The sequence below is a fragment of the Osmia lignaria genome, chromosome 11 (assembly GCF_051020975.1).
Source record: "Osmia lignaria lignaria isolate PbOS001 chromosome 11, iyOsmLign1, whole genome shotgun sequence".
NCBI lineage: Eukaryota > Metazoa > Arthropoda > Insecta > Hymenoptera > Megachilidae > Osmia > Osmia lignaria.
This window is the reverse complement of record NC_135042.1, coordinates 11,248,216-11,268,580: the sequence shown is the minus strand read 5'-3', so window position 1 is coordinate 11,268,580 and position 20,365 is coordinate 11,248,216. Positions and strand designations below refer to the sequence as shown.

General features: G+C 36.1%; 2 protein-coding genes and 1 long non-coding RNA gene across 10 annotated transcripts in view; 2 read left to right on the top strand and 1 right to left on the bottom strand.

Moving 5' to 3' along the window:
* The window catches only part of rdx (BTB/POZ and MATH domain-containing protein rdx), a 48,256-nt gene extending 35,741 nt beyond the window's left edge, over window positions 1-12,515 (bottom strand). For 4 of the 5 annotated variants that reach the window (XM_034338047.2, XM_034338050.2, XM_034338051.2 and 1 more), the window contains exons 1-10: window positions 12,374-12,515; window positions 12,173-12,292; window positions 11,878-12,087; window positions 11,523-11,785; window positions 11,236-11,450; window positions 11,028-11,157; window positions 10,723-10,963; window positions 10,421-10,654; window positions 10,232-10,341; window positions 8,806-8,864 (exon numbers count right to left, since the gene is read on the bottom strand). In XM_034338047.2, coding sequence (XP_034193938.2) covers window positions 8,806-8,864; window positions 10,232-10,341; window positions 10,421-10,654; window positions 10,723-10,963; window positions 11,028-11,157; window positions 11,236-11,450; window positions 11,523-11,785; window positions 11,878-12,087; window positions 12,173-12,292; window positions 12,374-12,428 — 1,637 coding nt within the window. In that variant the 5' untranslated portion in view covers window positions 12,429-12,515. The remainder of the gene's footprint in view (window positions 1-8,805; window positions 8,865-10,231; window positions 10,342-10,420; window positions 10,655-10,722; window positions 10,964-11,027; window positions 11,158-11,235; window positions 11,451-11,522; window positions 11,786-11,877; window positions 12,088-12,172; window positions 12,293-12,373) is intronic. The other variant, XM_034338049.2, reaches the window with a different exon arrangement.
* Window positions 1,620-8,335, top strand: LOC117610541 (uncharacterized). The gene is made up of 3 exons (XR_004582961.2): window positions 1,620-3,222; window positions 3,496-4,572; window positions 4,667-8,335. It is a non-coding gene; the product is annotated as an uncharacterized LOC117610541 (long non-coding RNA).
* A 144-nt stretch (window positions 12,516-12,659) lies between the features above and the next one.
* shtd (anaphase promoting complex subunit 1) lies at window positions 12,660-20,360 on the top strand. Of its 4 annotated transcripts, XM_034338034.2 has the most exons (20): window positions 12,660-12,799; window positions 12,912-13,052; window positions 13,123-13,440; window positions 13,513-13,699; window positions 13,781-14,050; window positions 14,132-14,525; window positions 14,599-14,788; window positions 14,865-15,270; window positions 15,342-16,322; window positions 16,394-16,906; window positions 16,978-17,481; window positions 17,561-17,765; window positions 17,836-18,156; window positions 18,224-18,452; window positions 18,522-18,727; window positions 18,801-19,140; window positions 19,214-19,406; window positions 19,518-19,856; window positions 19,928-20,056; window positions 20,126-20,360. In XM_034338034.2, the coding sequence occupies exons 1-20, from the start codon at window positions 12,776-12,778 to the stop codon at window positions 20,209-20,211; spliced, it is 5,976 nt and encodes a 1,991-aa protein (XP_034193925.2). In that variant the 5' UTR covers window positions 12,660-12,775; the 3' UTR covers window positions 20,212-20,360. The 4 variants fall into 4 exon arrangements, with proteins under 4 accessions (XP_034193925.2, XP_034193924.2, XP_034193923.2 ...); XM_034338033.2 differs by having other exon boundaries at window positions 12,912-13,028; window positions 19,214-19,856; XM_034338032.2 differs by having other exon boundaries at window positions 19,214-19,856.
* Window positions 20,361-20,365: the final 5 nt, after the last annotated feature.

Below are 20,365 nucleotides of genomic sequence, written 5' to 3'. Positions count from 1 at the left end.
GGTGCGAGGCAGGTTCAAAGTAGGTAAATAGCGCCTTGGCTGGCGGTGACCCGTCACCTGCGTTCTCGTTCTATCGAGAGCAACGTTTCTCAGTGGGAGGGACACAGCAGAATGAAGATAGTGTCCACCCCACTCCACCGATTTCCATCGGATGGTGGGCTGTTCTTGTTCCGTTCGCCAACACTCTCCGCGGACACACGAGGACCAATCTGATTCATTTTTCGCCCTATCATTCTGACCCGACATGCAAATCTCTTTCGTATAACCCGGTAACTGACCGCTGATGAATCAGGAAGCCTATCCGTAACAACGCACGCTCTCGAACGCGTTAACACTTTCTATGTATAACTTATTTCAGGAAATTTCAGGAAAACGGTAATGGAGCGTAAGAAGAACCATTGGAAAAATGATCTGGTTGTACATTTTTCGTCCCATTAATTTCCATTTCAATCATCTCGCAAGAAAAAGCAAAGGGTCGAGGCACCTGGATCTCCCTAACGTTCGCGCAAACAGGCGCACTTTTTTTTCGGCTGCCGGTTTGCTCCGCTTGAAAATTTGGAAAGTAGGTTCCGTTTCTGTTTAATTAAGCCACCAGTACGTTCTAAAACGATAATTCACTGTGTCGCAGCCGCGGCGCGGCATTTAAGCGTAAGAAGTTTCTCTCGCAAACGGGGTTACTCCGTACACGCAGCGACATTACACCGGACTGCGAAATGTACTTCATTTGATTACGACCAGAAATTAATAGTTTTCCAAAAATCAATCCTTCCTTACATCGCTCCCGTGAATTAGCGTTTAAATTCGCATAAAGGAATAGACGTTAGATAGGAGGTTAGGTCAGGGACAGAACAACAGATCGATCGAATCGAACGCTGTACCAACGGTGTGCAAGGTCTTGCATGTACACGCATCCATCCACGAGGGAGGACAGGTAAACGATGCCCCGTGTTGATCGATTAAAATTATTTGCCGCGGTCGAGGTGATTAAAAGTTTATAAACGAATCAGCAACTGGATCTTTCATTGAAGAAACTTTAGACGAATCAACTGGATGAGAACTATCTCGCTTTACGATTTAACTTGACGATTTCTGTAAATTATCCCGTTAATTAGAACGTAGATTGGAAGCGAAACGAAGCGAGAGAAATTGATAAGAGGACTGAAACTAGAGATGAACGCGATCGTCTCGAGGTAGGTGTGTAAACGACATAGAGGAATCGATAGAAAACACGCTGGGCGGGTTAACGTGTAACGAGGAAGTGTTCTCGCAAACAGTTACAAGTGGAGTAGGTTACGTAGATAAGTCGTCATACATACGGAGGCGTGTGTGTAATTCTCTCTGGCACAGCGAGTGGGCATGTGGGCTCTCGATACGTAGTCGACCGACCGACATTACAGGTGTAATATGCAACAGCCGGTTACGTTGCTCCGAAACTGTTTGCCCGGAAAATCGGTCGATCGATCTGCATCGAGGATCCATAAGCCAATTACAGCTTAAATTGTGATCAGTGGTGGTGATGGTAGTGATGGTGAAGGTGGTGGTGGTGGTGGTGGTGGTGGTGGTGATGGTCAAAACACAAATAACAGAAAGTAATATTACACTTTAAATTGTCCAGGATTGCGAGTCATTGATTTTTATTCGAAATCCTAGATAAATAAAAGTTATCCAAGTTGGAGGGAATGGAGGTGTGCAACATAAAGGCCAGCAGCTGAGCCGAGCAAAACGATACGATACGAAACGAAACGAGGCTTTGGATATCAAACTGGCCAGCGCCTGTTGATATTAGCATTTATTTATATCTCCTGACCTCAAATATGTGTAACGTGCTCCCCCTCTACTCGTGACAGGCTTGGCTGTACAGTGTACAGGCACGCCTCCGTTTTCGAGGTTACCACCGAGCTGATATCGAGTTCCATCGAATTCTGACGGTGGTGTAACACCAATTGCTCGCTCTTCCCCCCCTTCCCCCTGCTGCGTTGATAACACGACCAGGAGCCCGTTTTCACCTGGTAAACCTACGGGCAACTACCCCTCCGTTCGAGTTGCTCCATCAACTCTACGGACACCGGCCGGTGCTGGTGGCTCGCCTCTTTTCTCCACCGTTGCTTCGATCGATGGAACACATCCACGAAACTAACGTTTCTACTCTACTTTACTTTACTTTACTTTATAATCCTTTTGACGAGATTCGAGGCTCGTCAAGGAAATTATGTTCCAAGTTTGATTTGACCACGAAAGAGGATGCTTTCCGTTTCTCGTTGAATGTAAAACCAGCAGAAAAACATCTGGTACAATGAAGCAGTGAGATACGGTTAATGTGGAACAGAAGGAAAGCCAGGAGATCGTGAAACCGGCGAGGATAAGTAGAATAGCAACGGTTACTCCAAAACAGATCCGCAGATAAACCTTCACCAGTCATGTTGGTCACAGCGTGAACCGTGTTGAATGCTGAGAATCGAGTTCTCTCTTACAATCGTTCGTGTTCCTTTTTTTTTTTTTTTTCCTTTTGATTAAAATTAGCTTTGAAAGCCATGCTTGAGCAGGAAACCTCGAGGCGAGGAGAGATGGATGCAATTTCAGATCGAAAGGTTCGCGGTACAAATCGGAATGCGTGTTACACCTAATGGAGCACAAGTCACAGCATACATACTTAGCCGCAATTAACGTGGAAATGAGTAAATCTGGAAGATCGTTTCGATACTGATCATTTTTCTAATCTAATTTATATTTTCACGACGTTAAAGTTTCAATTTCGGCGATGAATCCTCAAGTAGATACGAAAAAAAAAAAAAAATTCTCGACAAACATCCATTTGTGATAGCGAAGATAACGATTGCTCTTAATTAGCCAGCGACACAGATTGCCGTCTCTTTTTTTTCTCCTGCCTTAATCGCGCCACACTCGGTGTTCAGTTATCTTTATGCAAAACGATCTGTTATCTCTGGTGGTTTACGAGCATCGCAACCGATAACCTTAATTAAATCGAGTGGCTGAAAAACGAGGCGAATTCAACGTGGCAGGGATTCGAAGATACGATAACCGTGTATCGATTGCTCGGTGAAATGCTTTTGTTATTTAAAGTGACAATTATTCGCGCGACGACCGTGCCAATTCGCGAAATAATATCAAATTATTACCGTTTCCTGCTGTAATTATCAGAGCATTCGAATTGATCGACGATGAATCACAAAAGAGGTTAATTATCAGCATCGGCGTAATTAGGTAAGTAAAAATCAGGCTGCGGATAAACACTCGCAATTCGTTGTAATAAAAAGAACACTCTATGCCAGACGAATTTCTAATAGAGTGCTGGTAGCCTACAAACGTTTGAAATCTTTTAAAGCGATTAATCACTTAATTCATCGTTCAAACGACAAAAGCACCGTCCTAAACCGTTCAAAAGAACCAGAAACCGTTACAGAGTCTGAAAAAAGAAACCTCTAATATGTACCAATTAATAAAAGCATTCAGTCACCGGATATCTGTCTCCCACAGAAAGCCAAGAATAACTGAAGCTATTGTGAAGAAAGAAAAAGGAAAAAAAGAGACGTATCAAGCAACAATAACCTAACACAGGAACTAAATGGGATGCGTGAGGAGAGACAGGGGATCCTTAGTAATGTGGACATCCTTGGCATAAGCATAGAAAGCTAGAAAGCCTTTACGGCAACGCTGATGATAACCCAAATACTCGTTCAGTTCGCGGTTATTCGACTTTGTTCGAGAGAAACGTTGGCGAATCCAAGCGTTGCTCAGACGATTCGATACGATCCGATCCGATCCGTACCTTTCGTGGAAGAAGCGACGCGTGCTCCGTTTTTCGGTGAAAGTGCATTTCCGCTACCTGTACTGCACGCTGATATACGAGAAATGGAAAAAGCGAACGTTTCTCTCCTCTCGATCGCGAGAGGATCTACGTAAATGTAACGACCACCACCACCACCACCACCGACCGAATAAATCGAATCAGTTGACCTCGTTTTACCTTGTTGAAATTTCAGGGAGACAGCCGAAAAATTGAACGGAAATGGAAGTTTATTACCTGGACGTAGTACACGGGTTTTTCCGGGGAAATTGGATGTCACTGGAATTGTTATTGGCAATATTAAATTCCTTTTTTATGATTTTCTGATCATTCATAGTCATTGTCTCAGTTAGCTTAAGAAAACACGATTTCATGACTCGGTTCAACGAACACTGACACAACGTTTTAATACTGTTGCGTTTGCGACGGCATTTGCCACCTAGTAGAAAGCCGGTTAAACTATTTTTTGCAACGGAACACGAACGGCTGAGAGAGTTCACTCACTTTCCCTCGTAACCGAGCAAAATGTTGATCGTTATTCGCTAGGAACCATTCTTATTTAACACTAGGTTTACTAGACTGATAAAGAGAGATCTGGCCACGGAATAATGGGCAAGGCATTGCCTTTTGGTAAGAGGAACCCTGTGACGAACCCCACGGCACTCACCCCAGAACTGACAGAGAGAAAGACTCGTGGCTTACTAAGAACATTTTTGTTTTTTTTTTTCCTAACAAACATCTGTTGCTCGTCGATAACGTTTCCATTGGTAAGCTGATGCAAAGTTTAAACTTAAACTGGTGAATCTAGTATGTATCTATTCGGTAGCTGGCACGCGATCTAATCGTGGTAAAATTTTCAAGATCGCTCCTGTGCGAAGATTGAACGCGCAAGATTCGCGGCGAGTCTCTGTCAAAGGCGGGGTTCATCGTACACAAAGTGGGTAAAGGTAGGTAACCCATTTTGGGGGTGGTTGGTTGGCTAGCTACCTCCCTCCCTCCCTCTATCCTTCTCTATCCCACCTCTTCTTCCCTATCTATCTTTCCTTCTTTCTCTGTTTAGAGCACGAACAGCCAGTGCTGGCTGCTGTTCACCGACACAAGCAAACCGGAAACTTGTGCCGTGTCGTTGAGTATTGAGCGGGGTGAACGCTCTTGCGCAATGCACGTACAGCAACCCCAACCTCGTCGACCTCGAGGCTGCTTCGTCCGGGTCTCTAGCCTGGCCCAGCTTTGCGATTGATTAACCGAATACCGATGATGTTTCCTCCTCCTCCTCCTCATTCTCTTAACGTTAGCATTATCTACTCCCCGTAAATCTGATGATTACGCGAGATGAACGCGAGAGAAAAAAAGTCGCGAGAAGAGAAACGATCCGTAAAATTCCAAGGATTCCAAGTGTTCGCAACCGTTTCAACCGATTACCGAGCAATCATATTCTTGCACAAGAGATTCAAGAATCGTGTTGCAAAGTTCGCCGTCGCTCGGACGGAGGTGCACGTGCGAATTGAATGTCAGTGGCTGGAGTTTCGTCTTGGATCGATCGTAAAAGATAATAGAAGAGGGTGAAGAAACGAGGGAAAAAGGCGTCGAGCCATTTGAAAAGCAAAGCACGATAAGCTCGGCGTGAAGGGGAGGAACCAACCCTTCGAATATCTCCTATCTCGAATCACCATCGAGCAGAAGACGAATCCCAAGCGATTTTTGCTTCGAAGATTGCACAACTACTTTATAATGTCTCGACCTCTGATTTCTTTAATATTCCAGACGATCGGATCGATGGAAGTTGCAGTGTTTCGATATCGAACATACCTCTCCATTACGATAGAAATTATCGCAGTGTTTCTTTAACGCTACTCGACACGCTCGCCGTGATAAATCACTGTCTGAAATTATCGCTTTCGTTCGAGGGGAAGGTAAAGGAGACACGTACCTAGCATTCTTTCCTTTCCCTGAAAATTACTCCATATTCCAACGGGAATTTCCTTTTAAGGAAATGATTTCTTTCAAAGTCTAACATCCGAAGAATTGATTTAAATTGATTTTATGCGAGTGCGAGTAAATTCGTAACGCAAAAGATTCTGTGCAACGTGGCAGAAGCAAAGCAAAGTAGCTCTCGTCGGCAGCCCTGACACGTGCAAACACCAGAAAATTATGTTACAACCTCGACTTGTCTGCGTAACCCTCTAGTCTGGCGCGCGTATAACATGTGTGTCAACGCGAGTTGCATTACCCACAATTATTTTCTCTAACGTTGTCGACTTTTATTTCATTTTTCTTCCCTTCTTTTTGTACCGGGCTCGACTCGTCTTGTCTTGCACCATTTCTCTTCTTCGCTGAACGTTCCACGCGTCTGCTTTTAAACTTTCAGCCAGACACAATCCACGGGTTACTCGATTCAAATTGTTTACGAACAATTTCAAGAGAGATACGTATATTTGGTGAAACTGTTTGACGATCAAATATCCTTTACTTCCCAGCGGCGACATCGCCGCTATTATGAAACGTCCTGTACACGCCACTTTCACTATCGCGGCCAAGTTTCATAACTGTTATTATCGAGGTCATACGTAGGTTGAAGAGAAGTCGAGAGAGAGGCAGAGAAAAGGGTCTTGGCATGTCTGTTACCAATAATCCTCGTTGCTCGTCGTTGCTCGTCGACGTGATTTTCATCGAACCCTTCTCCCAGAGAAGAATCTTTCTCAGAAAAACAATCTCTTTGAAATCTAATTCTTTCTCAGACCTTTCAGTAAATTACCAGCTGCGAATTTACGTTAATTTAAAGGTAAAGCCGAAAGCTGTATAAGCGTCCCCTAACTTGTGGAAGGGAAACTCGTTTTACCGTACAGAACAATTTGGTGGAAGGTTGAAAGGGGAACGGGTTATACGCAGAAAGGAATCGGCAAATAGAAATACGAACACGGAATACGAGTACGAGTATGCTTTTTTTTCGAGGGTGCTTCCTTCCCTATGCGTTCAAGCTCCGAGGGAGAAACACGCTAGAATTGCCGGGTAAAAGACGATAGGGTCTGGTAAAGTTACGCGTTCACCCTCGAGCACCCAGTCGTCGTCGTCGTCGTCGTCGTCGTCGTCGTCGTCGGCGGGGTTAGAATTTCCACTTCGAATCGGGAGCCGACGAGATCCGGATAAATGCACCGGGGCTACCGGGTACAGGCAGCAAACTTTTCCGCGGAACGGAGCACCGAGCTTTATCGATTGAACCGGTTTTATCAGGAAGCCGAATACCCGATTAAACGGACGCTTGCTAACCGCTCCTGGAAATACGTACAGCACAATTCAGCTGTGAAAATTGTCATTTCGAGTCACGCTATGCCCTAATCTGTTACTACTGAATCATCGTCATCATCAAATTGAAATTCTCGATCCAGCATTGCACGAAGATCAAGCCGAAGATACTTAACCGATACGATGAAACATTATTTGAACCCGTGTGTATAACGACCACGAGGACGTATATAGAAGGAATCATAGTCGAGATAAAAAGAGTTCCATGAGTCATACACGTAGAATCTTGATGATCGTAAGTGATCCTTGACGCTTAACGGCTCCACGACCTCGATTTTGGTAAAACAAGCGGAAATTGGTTAAGCGTTCACGAGCATGCTCTTTGTGTCGTTGCACGAGAACCCCCACCTCTCCCTCGACAACGAGCTGCCCTTAAATTCAAATGATCCGTTTCTTGAAAGAGCATCCTCTATTGTTCATTTCTGGTATACCGAAGCATGATAAATTCTGTACTGTCCTTTTACTCGCGATAAATATCGCTTAACGATCATCGCACGCGGAATAAATTGGTAGGAAAGTAAAAGGTAATGGCCATCGAAGAAGAAATGGACAGACCACTCGGTGAAATTGGTTTGTCTTGAGAAAAGTGAAATCTGCATAGGCCTCGTTACGTGATATTAGCCACGAGGCGGTAGAAAAATGAAGCAAACCGAAAACGAACCTTACCCCGTACCAATATCCCTAATGTTATAAACATTAATTATTCTGTTATCGCTCTACATTTAAATCTAATCTTGTTCTTAATAGAACGCAATCGTGGTGGGTGATTAAATGAAACACTCGTGACGGATAATTACGAGTGCATTAAGTTACGTAGTTATCGTTCGTGATACACGTTTGACTTTGCAATTTACGAAAATGATAAATATTACTCGTATTTAAATGATATGAAACTCAGGCTAACTAACAAGTCAAGCTTTAGAATAAATATCTCGAATAATTACGTTGTTTTACATCAAACAGAATATGATGCGTACTAACAAATAACTAATTCAAATTGCACGTACTTACGTTACAGCTTTCTGTCATAATTGGAAAATTCCGCACTGTCCTTTGGAATAACACAAAATATCAATATCACTTGTTTCTCGTTAGTAAATTGTTACAAAATATTTTTAAAAATCAACTCTCTAACCCGACTAGAATAAACCGTTACAAAAGACAAAATGCCATCAGCGTTATCTAGCGGTAAAATTGCGAAATTCCAAAGGACCGTCAATAAAGACAATTCTGTCGGTAAAGATGAATACTGTCTTTTATATATATATGTATATATAATACATTATGTGTATTTATATAAAAAAAAATTAAAAGTTAATGCATATATGGATACATTCATAAAAAAAATTTAAGAACACGACCATATTCTAGTTTTCGTGTTCCTTTTTTTTTTATATAACATACAATATCATAGATTATATAAGAAAATAATCTGTTGTTTTGTAAATAGTTTTTTTTTTATGATACTGATAATCATAGGTATATAGGTTGATTGTATAAAATGATAACATATCACAGAAAGCTATAAATAAGTTTTATCATTTTCAATAAATAAAATAATAGCTTAAAATGTATGAGAAAGTTCCATTTAAAAGAAAGCAATATTAAAAGAAACATAAAGTATCGTATCGTATGATACATCAATGTCAGTATTAAGATAGCTTATCATAAAATTAAATATGAATTAAATGACTCACCGAAACATGAGTACCAGAGCAACTACCACTATGCCATAGGAACTGTACTTGTGGATCATCTATAACAAAAAGAAAACATCTAAATTAAAATTCAAATATCTTTGTTTAAATACAAAACTTACTAAACTTACTAAAATATAAAAGAAAAAGCTCTGACAATAAATGAGCATTATTTTTAATTTCAAATAAAATAATGATGATGCAAAAAATGATAATGATTATATGCTTGAGATATATGCATATATTTAGTGAAAGGATATGTGTGCATTTAAAAAATCAATCTAAATTTATAGCTATGTATAACTTGTTACAAGCCATAGATCGTTTCTGACATACAGTTCTATCAAATGTATTATCAAAACTATAAAATATTTAATTCTAATCGACAAAAGCAACTACTCGGTCATTGTATACTTGCCAAAGTCAAGGTCGTCCAACTTGCCATTGTAAGGTCAAGTCGTCATGTTTACAATGTCAAATCGGAACTGCAATTCACGCGATGCTGCATATACACACACATACCCACGCACTAACATTTTTAATAAACTTACGACATTGTTCGTAACCAAGAAAATGTTCGAGTATCTCAACGCGATTGAATAACCTCGTTGAAATATCTATAACGAAAAGTTAGGTTAGGTTGAAGCGTAACCGAATAACAAGCCGGTAATTGTACACTAAATACGTTGTGCAATTGTATCTTTTATATCTTCGAGACGTTTTATACAGTACCAATAATTTTTCTATTTTTTATTCGACTCGAAACCACAAAAAGAAACAATTTGGAACAATATAATTACCTATCGAATCATGAAGTAAATGCGCGTATAACGAGCTTTCGCTCGTTTAACTTTTTGCTAACGCGTAACACTACCTACGATCTAACGTATCTGACATCATTGATGTTACTGTTTGTTACTGTATTCTATTCACTACCCGGCTGCCGTGTTATAATCACACGCAAAACATAATACACAATGTTACCACTGGCGCTTTATTTCAAATGATACCAACATATTCTATGTATTCCTACGTATATCCTCGTAAAATAAAAAGAAAGTGAAATTCAACATTTTTGAATCACTTTTAGAATCACTGAAAAAGCTTTTCTGAGGTTAAAAAAAGAAAAAAAATTTCTACAAACACCTGTAATTTCTCCTAAAATACTTCGTATTCTAAAGCCTAATATAAAGAACTTATATATAATTTAGATTCTTAAAAAATTATTAGATTCTTTGTTTTATTTTTTGTACAATGCATTCTTTTTTCTTAGAAACTATTGTTTTAACTCTATCTGATATAAAAGTAGAAAATAAATAATAGATCAATAAAAATTTCACGATTCATGTTCTTCTAAAAATTGTTTTAAAAGTCCATTACTTAACGGAATTATAAGATGTTCAACACTATCAATGTTGCGTTTTACCTTTACCAATTTGTGATCTATAAATTCAGTCAACTGGGCTCTTAATGCTAAATCTGAGCTTACGAGGAATCCTTCACGAGCAGCTCGATAAAGATCTTTAAATGCCATTCCTGTCGATAAAAATGAATGTTAAGTTAATAATTGTATGGAACTTTGTAACATTTCACCAAGTTAAAAAGTTTTAATTACCAGTAAAATTAGCGTTAGTATTATTGCTGAGTTGATACTTGGCAAGTAGTATGTATATTGATTTGGCATTGGAAGTTAATGAAAGGAAAACATTATGGAGAGATGATAAAGCAAGAGCTCCACTTTGTTTTACCAAAAGTGAGCCTTCATAAGACGTTTCTTCTTTATAAGGCAAAAATGTTGTTGTATCCCACCAAAAGAAATTAAATTTTGATCGTTTTTTATGATCCCATACTGCAAACGCAATGGTACGTGATAATTATTAGAAATATAATGAAGTATTATTGCAAAATTAAACATACATAATGGTGCATTGATATGATCAATCGACGCTAAAACACAAAGGTTTGGTATGCTTGTAAGGCAAGACAGTATATCCTGAGCTTTATTTGAACGTAACATTATACCATCTAAATTATGTATTAGCAAATAAAGTTTATCCATTGGATTTTTCTTTAACACGTTTTCTATAAGATCTATACATTCGTTCATGTTGCTAGGGCAATTTAATTCCAATAACTCAACGATTATACCATTTAGTATCTAAAACATAGTAGCATAAATTATTTTATTATTTAGATATTTAAACTGTATTTAAGCAACTTACATCCTTTATTGTCAGACTAGGGAAGAATCCATTCACAACCAATGATGGGTGATGAGATACACTTCTGTGAAAATCATTAATTAGGCACCTTTTTGATCCTAAACCATAAAGCAGCACAGTATAACCCTGCCTACCATAAAGTAAGATATTATTTTAAAGTTCAAGTGTGTAGGATGTTATATACCTTAATATCTTATTTAACACTCACTCCATAATAAAGTACCACATAGGAAATAACATGGTATAGTTTTCTGTCAAAGAACAAATATGTTTCTTATGTTGTACAGATATATAATTTTCATCTGCTAATAATTCTTCTAATTTTTCTTTTGTTAAATGCGAGTTACGTAAATGTTCTAATGTTCGATCGGATGTGGTTACCTTTTCTGATTGTTTTGCAAAATATTCTTCAGTTTTTAAGTGCTTTAAAAATATTAAAAATCATCATAAATAATTTACTTAAATTGCATGGTATATATGTTACATTCTACTTACAAAATCTTTATGAATAACCATAGGTTTGTTTCTCCTAGTATCTCTTTTTGGTGTACTTAACAAGTTTGATTGCAACATAAATTTGTGTTCCTGAATTTTTGTTTTAATTTCATTTGTTTCATCATTACTTGATTCAGTATTTTCACTTTGGCTTGATTCATTTTCATTATCATCATTGGATGGTACATAATCAGTAGAATCTGATACACTTTCACTTTCACTTGAGGATAATCCAGAAGGAGATCTTCGATTAACAGGAACTACTTATTTGAAAACAAAAATTAATAGCATCACATTATTGATACTGAAACAGCCTATGTTTCATTATACATTAATAGTCATATAAAAGTCATACTTTTTGCACTAAATTTTTTAGAATTTATTGTCGATGGTATGTTGCCAACTAAATCCAATTTCTCAAGAATAATTATTGGTTCAAGCTTCTCTTCCTTTGAACTATCAGGTGTAGAACATAGATTTGCCTTATGTGCCATAGCATTTTTTTTATTAGGTGTTTGAAATCCATATAATGCCTTACCACTTACATCGTCATTTGAAAATAATTCTAAATACACAATACATGCTTTAATAGTTTAAAAATCACAAATATAGTTAACATTATTTGGATAAAGTATTTTATTAAAACTCACCAACTGGTTTTTGTACAATTTCTTCAACATTTTCAAGTTCATTTCTTAGTTTACTTGTTAGGTCTGACATGTAATTCTCATCTTCATTATTTAATGACACATATTTCATACATTTTCCTTCTGCAATTTAAAATAATACATTATTCAAAATCTGACTATCATCATAACATATAATTGTTATTCACTATTAACAGACATTACCTTCAATACGAGCTTTTATTCGAGAAGATCGTCGTAAATTTTCAGAAGTAGACATTTTGCATGTGAATCAAAGGTAACTAATTGATTTATAAATGTAATTGCTTACTGAACTATTTATTACATTACTGTTAAATGAATATCATCGACATATTCAAACCAACAATAACTGATTAGCCGTTTGGGCTAAACTATTTACCAACAACTCCGGAAGGTTCCGAATCGCATAGTGGTGTAAAGTTTATATTGATATGAATATGGCGACGTCCATGGTGACGCACCATTTAGTCAAATCTTATTTGCAGAAACATTTTTAAACGACGGTCTAAAATAAATATCAAGTAATATTGTTTTCTTAGTCTTTAATAATCATAGCTTGCAAATCTGGATGAAACTAGGGAGAAGATGATTGCCGCCTCAGAACCGGTGGTAAGCGATACGTTCTTTAGGTTACATTAACGTATCCCTAAACGATAAGATTCAATGATAAAAGATTAATTTACTTAAATAGTTATAATTGTATAATGTATTCTTTTTAAAGGAGTATATTCCTGGTGGAAGACAGACAATTTTACGACATCCTGAATCAATAGTTAATCAGCAGTCTTTAAGTAATCAAACAGAAGGAGAAAGTATTCTGTTACAGAAATTTAGTCGTGTAAATATCTCGGAAGGATTACCGGTAAACTAATCAATCTTATGTATTTAAATCTATTAATATTTAGTATATCATTAAATAATTACATGTATAGAGAGAATTTTGGATTGTACGAGAAAATGATACATTTGGTGAAGAAGAGTTGTATTGTTCTGGCAGAATTGCAATTCATTCAAAGGGCAATCAAAGTACTAGAGTATTGCAAACAAGTTATACTTGTGAAACAGATATTGAACATGCACTATGGTGTAAATTTCATGTTAATATACCTGATCGGTCAACAAAAGGCAAAGAAATGGAAGATGAGGAAAGTGATGATGAATCAGTTGAATGCATTTGCTTAATTGATTCATATACCCTTAAAGTATTTAGTGAAACTGGAGAAGATTATGTGTCTAGTTTACAATTTCAGGTAACACATTGAATAAAATGAAATTTATGTATAATCTTAGTGTAAGAAACTAATTATGTGATTATGATTTAGGTATCTGCTGTATGGCCAACAAAATATGGGATTTTGTTGGAAAAAACACAAGTTTCCTTGAATGAAACAAGCAGATACACATCACTAGAAGGAAATAGATTACAATCGCATAATGACATTAATTTACCAGTGGCATTTTCTCTAATGCATCCTTTAGATGAAATTTGTCCTGTACTTATTAAACACGGTACTGACATAAATTTGATAAATCGTTATTTCATTTAAAATTAAAATGTTGAATATATACATGTACAATTAATATTTACAGGAAACATATCATATATGTATGACTCAAATCAACAAATTCTATTTACTAGTTCTGAACCATCCTTGGCTGTGATATATGATGCAAAGACTGGGTTGCATTCTGTATATAAAATACGTAAAGCTTTAGCAGAAGAATGTCAGATAGTTTGTGGAAATAATGACACTACGCCTAGTATTTTTAATCATTCAATGAGTGCATCTCCGTTAAATATTGGAAATAATATTTCACATAACAAAAGTTGTACAAATAAAGGACATTTAAGCATATTTGGTAAATTATGCAACTATAATTCAATAAACTTCATCTTAAAAATAAAAAATAAAAATTTACAATAACATGTTTATTCCTTAGGAGTACCAAATCCACAATTAAGTATTGGTTTAGGAGTATCGCACAGTCCATTTAGCTCGCGAACATCTTATACTACTACTTGTTCCGGGGGACCATCACCTTCTCAACAACAGCAACAACATTCTAGATCTCAAAGTCCAATGGCAACTATTTCGCGCTGTCAATCTCCTACTCATTCTGCTTTCTCACCTTTACTCGGTGTGCCAGGTAGCTCAGTTATCCACCACAGCAGGTTACATCAAGCAGTTATGACTACTGCCTTAAGTCATTCACAAAACAGTCCTTTTGGTAATTGCAACAGTATGCAGTTACAAGATGTTGTTATACCAAGTAAACCTTTGTACCCTGAAATTTGTCTTGATCATGTTTGGACTGAAAATGTTGGAATTCCAAAGTAAGTATTATATTATCGGCGTTAATTGTTTTTTACACTTTTATCTTTATAAATCGTTTTCGTCTTCTTCAAGGGATGCCGTGTCTTGTCGAGCGTCTAAAGTTTTCCTATCATCAGATCTCGTAGGCCAAAGTTATTTATGTTACTTAGTTCCGTATAGATCTCAGTTGTATTTAGTAAGGCTTGAGAAAACTAACAAACAGCAACAAATCATTTTCGGCATGGTAACAAGTATTGTAGCTAAAGATGCTGTTAATGTACCAGTTAGTATTTATTAATAACCTTCTTATTACATTTGATTACAATACTATGAATATAATATAAATTAACTTGTTTTAGAATTTACATATGATAGCAACAATGGATTTATCAAATGGAGTGGTACTATACTCTGGTGTAACTTGCATTGGCAAGTTACATGTAACGGGAATACTTCCCAATTTGAGTGGATGTCACTACTTCTTATCTAGTAATAATCATAAATTAGGTTCTCCGTTTCCACGACGAAGTTCATTGATCTCTCAAAATTATGTTCCTTCTCATGATATTAAATTTGAAGAAGGATTACATTTATTAAGTCCTGTAGGTGATAATTGTGCAAGACCACCTATTCTTTTAGAAAATTCTTTAGTAGACTCTAATTTTCTTGTACTGAAAGAAGCGGTAGGGAACAAAGTTACTTTAGAACATGGAAGTAAGAATTACTTTCGAATAACGTTACCGACATCGAGTACATCACCCTTAGGTAAATATAATTATATATTAAACATATTTATGTGGCTACTGTACATATGTCAATTATATAACTTTTCACAGTAACTAAATGTTTGCATACATTAAGAAGTGTTTTGCAAAAGGATTTGGCAATGCAGTTACTAGTAAAATGGTACGGTGCTAGAAATGCCCCTGGACCTCAAGATTTTTCGCCAGAACAAGAATGGTGCCTTTTTCTTATAGTATTGTTTACATTATTGGGGTACGAAGTAGAAAAATTACAGTTAATTCAAAAGCATGAGAAAGATCAATTTGCTGAACGCAATAGTCCTATGGTAGTGCCAAAAAAGCAGAAAACAAATAATTCTGGATCTAGCGACGATTGGAAGTACATGATTAGTTTTGTAAAAAATGGAAATTCTCAGACTTTCCTTTCAAATATACTTGGCCTTCAAAAAACTTCAAGCACGTTTCAAATGTCGGTACCAAACGCCGTGGAATCAAATAGTGCAGGAAAAATAAATGTACAATCTATTCTGTTTCCATATTTTCCACTTGTTTTATTTTCTTTGCATCTTTTGTACGAAGAATTAAAGTTAAACTGTGTAATGTCAGAAAGCTTACCTTTACTTGCACAATTGCTTTATCAATTAAGTTCAGACTTAAGATTTGATATGTACACCCATCATTATTTTCTCGATTTTCCATCAATATGTCAATTAAATTTTACATCTCAAATTAAAGAAGCAGATTTACAAAAAATTACTATGCCAAATTATATATCGTCGAAACCACCGAATATATTTGAAACATTAAATAATTTATTAAATCATGTGGAGATAGTACCATTCCCTTACTTGAGCCAAGTAAATCCTAAAACAAAGAATATAGTTTACTTAATAGCACTCATAGCAAATGAAAATAAAGTTAATACATTGGAAATTGATAAATTTGTGAAACATATAATGTCAATTGGAAGTCGAATAGACTTTCAAGAAGGTGGAAATAAGTATGAAAAGGAAATATTAAAAAGGGTCGAACATCCTACAATAGATAGAATAGTATTATTGTATCATGAAATGGGTAAGTTTTTATCCATCTTGAATATTATTAATGTTGTATTAGAATTAAAACTTATAATAAGTTTCCTTTAGGTATGAATAAAAAGGATCTTGAAACGTTACCTACTGGTATATCATTAGTGTTAAAAGATATAATGTACAGATGTAGAGAACGACCTCCGTCAAATTGGCCGATGCAGGCATATGAATTAGTAGATCGTCAAGATTTGGCTGTATTAGACAAACACATAAAATTTACTGCGTCAAATCAACACGTAGAAAATGAAGGAAAAAATTATTCAATCAAAGATCCTGAACAAGATGATGGCATGGAGTTTGATGATGCTGTATTGAAATTAAGATTCAATAAAGATCATAGAATAGCAGAAGTTCGAAAACTTCTGAATTCATCAAAGCCAGTAAGAATAGCTATAATACAAAGACCAGATGTAAGTGATCATGAATTCATAGAAGAACAGGAGAAGCATTTACATGCACTGTGCACGAGAACAATGGCTCTTCCAGTAGCTAGAGGAATGTTTACTCTCAGAACTTCTACTCCTATTATCACAGAACAATTACCGATCCCTCGACTTTGTTTAACTGGTACGAATGAAATAGTATTTATATTTATACAATTCTCTGACGGTTATAAAATATTATTATTATATTTATAGGAAAAGCACCTCCTCGTGGGACTACTATAGAATTAGCTCACATAGACGTCCCTCCAAACATGAATTTATGGCCATTATTTCATAATGGTGTAGCTGCAGGTCTTCGCATTCATCCAGATGCGTCTAACATTGATTCGACATGGATAGTATATAATAAGCAACAACAAGGAGAGTTCGGTATCGAACATTCAGGATTCTTAATGGCTCTTGGTTTAAATGGTCATCTAAAGAACTTGGCGCCTTTTAGTATGTACGAATATCTAGTCGAGTGTCATGAAGCCACTAGCGTTGGCCTTTTGCTAGGATTATCAGCAACTCATCGTGGTACAATGAACGTATCAATGACTAAACTTCTATCTCTGCACGTGGAAACATTGTTACCGCCAACTAGTATTGAACTGAACGTTCAGCAAAATGTTCAAGTTGCTGCATTGATGGGAGTTGGTCTGGTATATCAAGGAACTGCTCACAGGCACATTTCACATGCTTTGTTATCAGAAATTGGTAACTATAGAAAATCAGCTATGATTATTATACATATATGTATAGTTATTATAATATCTAAATAATTCAAAATATTTAGGCAGGCCACCGGGTCCAGAAATGAAAAATTGCGTGGATAGAGAATCGTATTCCTTAGCAGCAGGATTGGCATTAGGTTTGGTAGTCTTAGGATATGGAAGTGGATCGGACTTAGCCAGTATACCAGATACTTTACATTATTACATGGTCGGTGGACATGTTAGACCTTTTACTGGTGCACAAAAAGACAAATACAAATCACCTAGGTAAATACATTCATTCTAAAATCCAAACTTCTATAGTTTTTATTAATTCTTTTGTTACAAATAATTTTAGTTACCAAATAAGAGAAGGTGATTCTATAAACATCGACGTAACGAGTCCAGGAGCAACTATAGCCTTAGGTCTTATGTATTTCAATACCGGGAATAAAGCAGTAGCAGAATGGATGCAAGCTCCTGATACTCAATATCTATTAGATTTCGTACGACCTGATTTCTTGTTATTGAGAATATTAGCTAAGTCACTTATCCTATGGAATGAAATTGAACCAACAAAATCTTGGGTTTCCAGTCATGTTCCTAATATCGTTTATAAATATAGATTACAAAAACCAACTTCTGAAATAGCGCAAAGCGTGGATTTAGAAACCATGAAGTAAGTACATCAAATGTACGTAATATAATATTATTTTTTATACCAATCAATATTAATTAAATTATAGCCAAGCCTACTGTAATATAATTGCTGGTGCCTGTATGGCTCTAGGCTTAAAGTATGCCGGCACTGCTAATAAGGATGCTTTCAAAACCTTGTACAATTATGCCCAAATGTTTACGGCGTTGTCCCATAAAACCATCGCTGAATTAGCAGGGAAATCAACTATCGAAACGTGTTTGAATGTTACTTTACTTTCTGCTGCTGTTGTAATGGCAGGAACAGGAAACTTGGAGGTATATTTAATAGTTCTATTTTTTAGTACCCTTATGTGTTTCTTAATTATTTATTTCTTTATGATATAGATTATGAGAATATGTCGACATATAAGGACTCGAGTAGGGCCAGCAAGTAGTGTTGTTACATATGGATCTCATTTAGCAACACATATGGCTCTTGGCCTTCTTTTCCTTGGAGGAGGAAAATATACTCTTTCCAACAGTCCCAGTGCAGTGGCTGCTCTTATAATTTCTCTTTTCCCAAAGTTTCCAACGCACAGCAATGATAATAGGTCGGTGTCGAATCTATTCGTTTATGGAAATGAATTTTCTTATCTAATAATTTATTTAATTGATTGTTTGTAGATATCATTTACAGGCACTACGACATCTGTACGTGTTAGCTGCTGAACCACGCGTTATTTTACCGAGAGACATCGACAGTGGTCAGTATTGCTATGCGACGGTACATTTAACTTTTGAATCGGAAAAAGAAGCTGAAGGACAAGATTTAGTCCTTCAAGCCCCGTGTTTACTACCGCAGTTGTGTAACATGAGGAAGCTTGAACTAAAGGATGATCGGTATTGGGAAATCGTTTTTGAAAAGGGTCACAATTGGCAGCAACTAGAGAATATGCTTAAAAACTGCGAATACTTAAGTGTGAAACAAAGAGCTGGCTGCTTACCATACATAGAAGATCCTCACGTAATTATTAATTTGTTACAAGAAATAATCTGCAATTTATAGATATACTAACATTTATTATTGTTTATTAAAGGGTTTCCGAAGTTTAATTGCTCAGACATTAACAACAGAAAATGTTATTGCATGGGCGGCTCGTCCTGAATGTGTGACTTCTTTCACAAATGACAAAACTGTTTTAAATATAGTGAAGTACTTTTTACAGTGGCCTAAAAAAGAGAAGATTAAAAACGAAAATACATTGAAAACGCAATCTTGTGGTAGTTTAGGTAAAAGCAGTTCTGGATATCTAACTCAAAGCTTAAGTGATACATCTGAAAAAATTAGTGGTAGTTGGAATGGACAATCATATTCTTGTAATGAAAAAATGGAAATTGCAGATCTATCGTCTGATTTAAAAGATATTAGTTATATACGTGAAACGCAGTATTCTGATATGTCGGAATTCGAAGAACAATTTCTACACACGTTTGCTATAATTGTTTGCGAATGTGTGATAAAAGATAAAGTGAGTCTTCTTCCCTTATGGATGAATTTGATAAAAAGTTTAGAGATTGCAGAAAAAGAACCGAACAGTTTTTCTATATGGCAAATAAAACTTGTTTCATCTCATATGTTAAAGAAACATTATACAGATAATAAAAATCCATTGCTTAGCACAGAGAGTGTACTTGCAATACAGCAGAAAATTTCCTTTATTATGGATAGCTGGGAGCATGGTAATTATTACATTTTCTTTACTCGCTTCGACCTTTTTACATTCTTGATATTCTAATCTTTTGTGTTACAGAGTTAACACCATATATTAAATCTTATCTAACCACTGGAAATATTCGAGGTGATACAATATCGTTACGAAAAATGTGCTCGTATTTCGTATTTTATGACATACCTCATAAAATAGATCATCAAACAATCTGTGAGTTCCTTACTTTTTTTAAAGATATATTTTTATACTATTATTATAATTATGTTATTACCTTTTCAGTAACATCGTTATTAAAACCGGAAAGTAGATCTAAACTACCCAATGTTACATTGTGCAAATTGTATAAAATATTAAAATCATATTAATTATGTTAAATTAGTTTTGTATGGTGTATTTGTATAGAAGATGATCATTGAATTAAATTATATTTATATTTCATAATTGAACAAATGTGGAGAACATAGACTGATCATTTTCATCAAGCTCTTTTGTTATACATATAGTTGGGTAAACTATGAA

Bases quoted from the DNA above. Each gene is read 5' to 3' on its own strand.
- shtd (XM_034338032.2), top strand. From the start codon at position 12,776: ATGATTGCCGCCTCAGAACCGGTG. The intron at 17,482-17,560 runs GTAACTATAGAA...CAAAATATTTAG, and splicing joins TGCTTTGTTATCAGAAATTG to GCAGGCCACCGGGTCCAGAA. The intron at 17,766-17,835 runs GTAAATACATTC...AAATAATTTTAG, and splicing joins GACAAATACAAATCACCTAG to TTACCAAATAAGAGAAGGTG.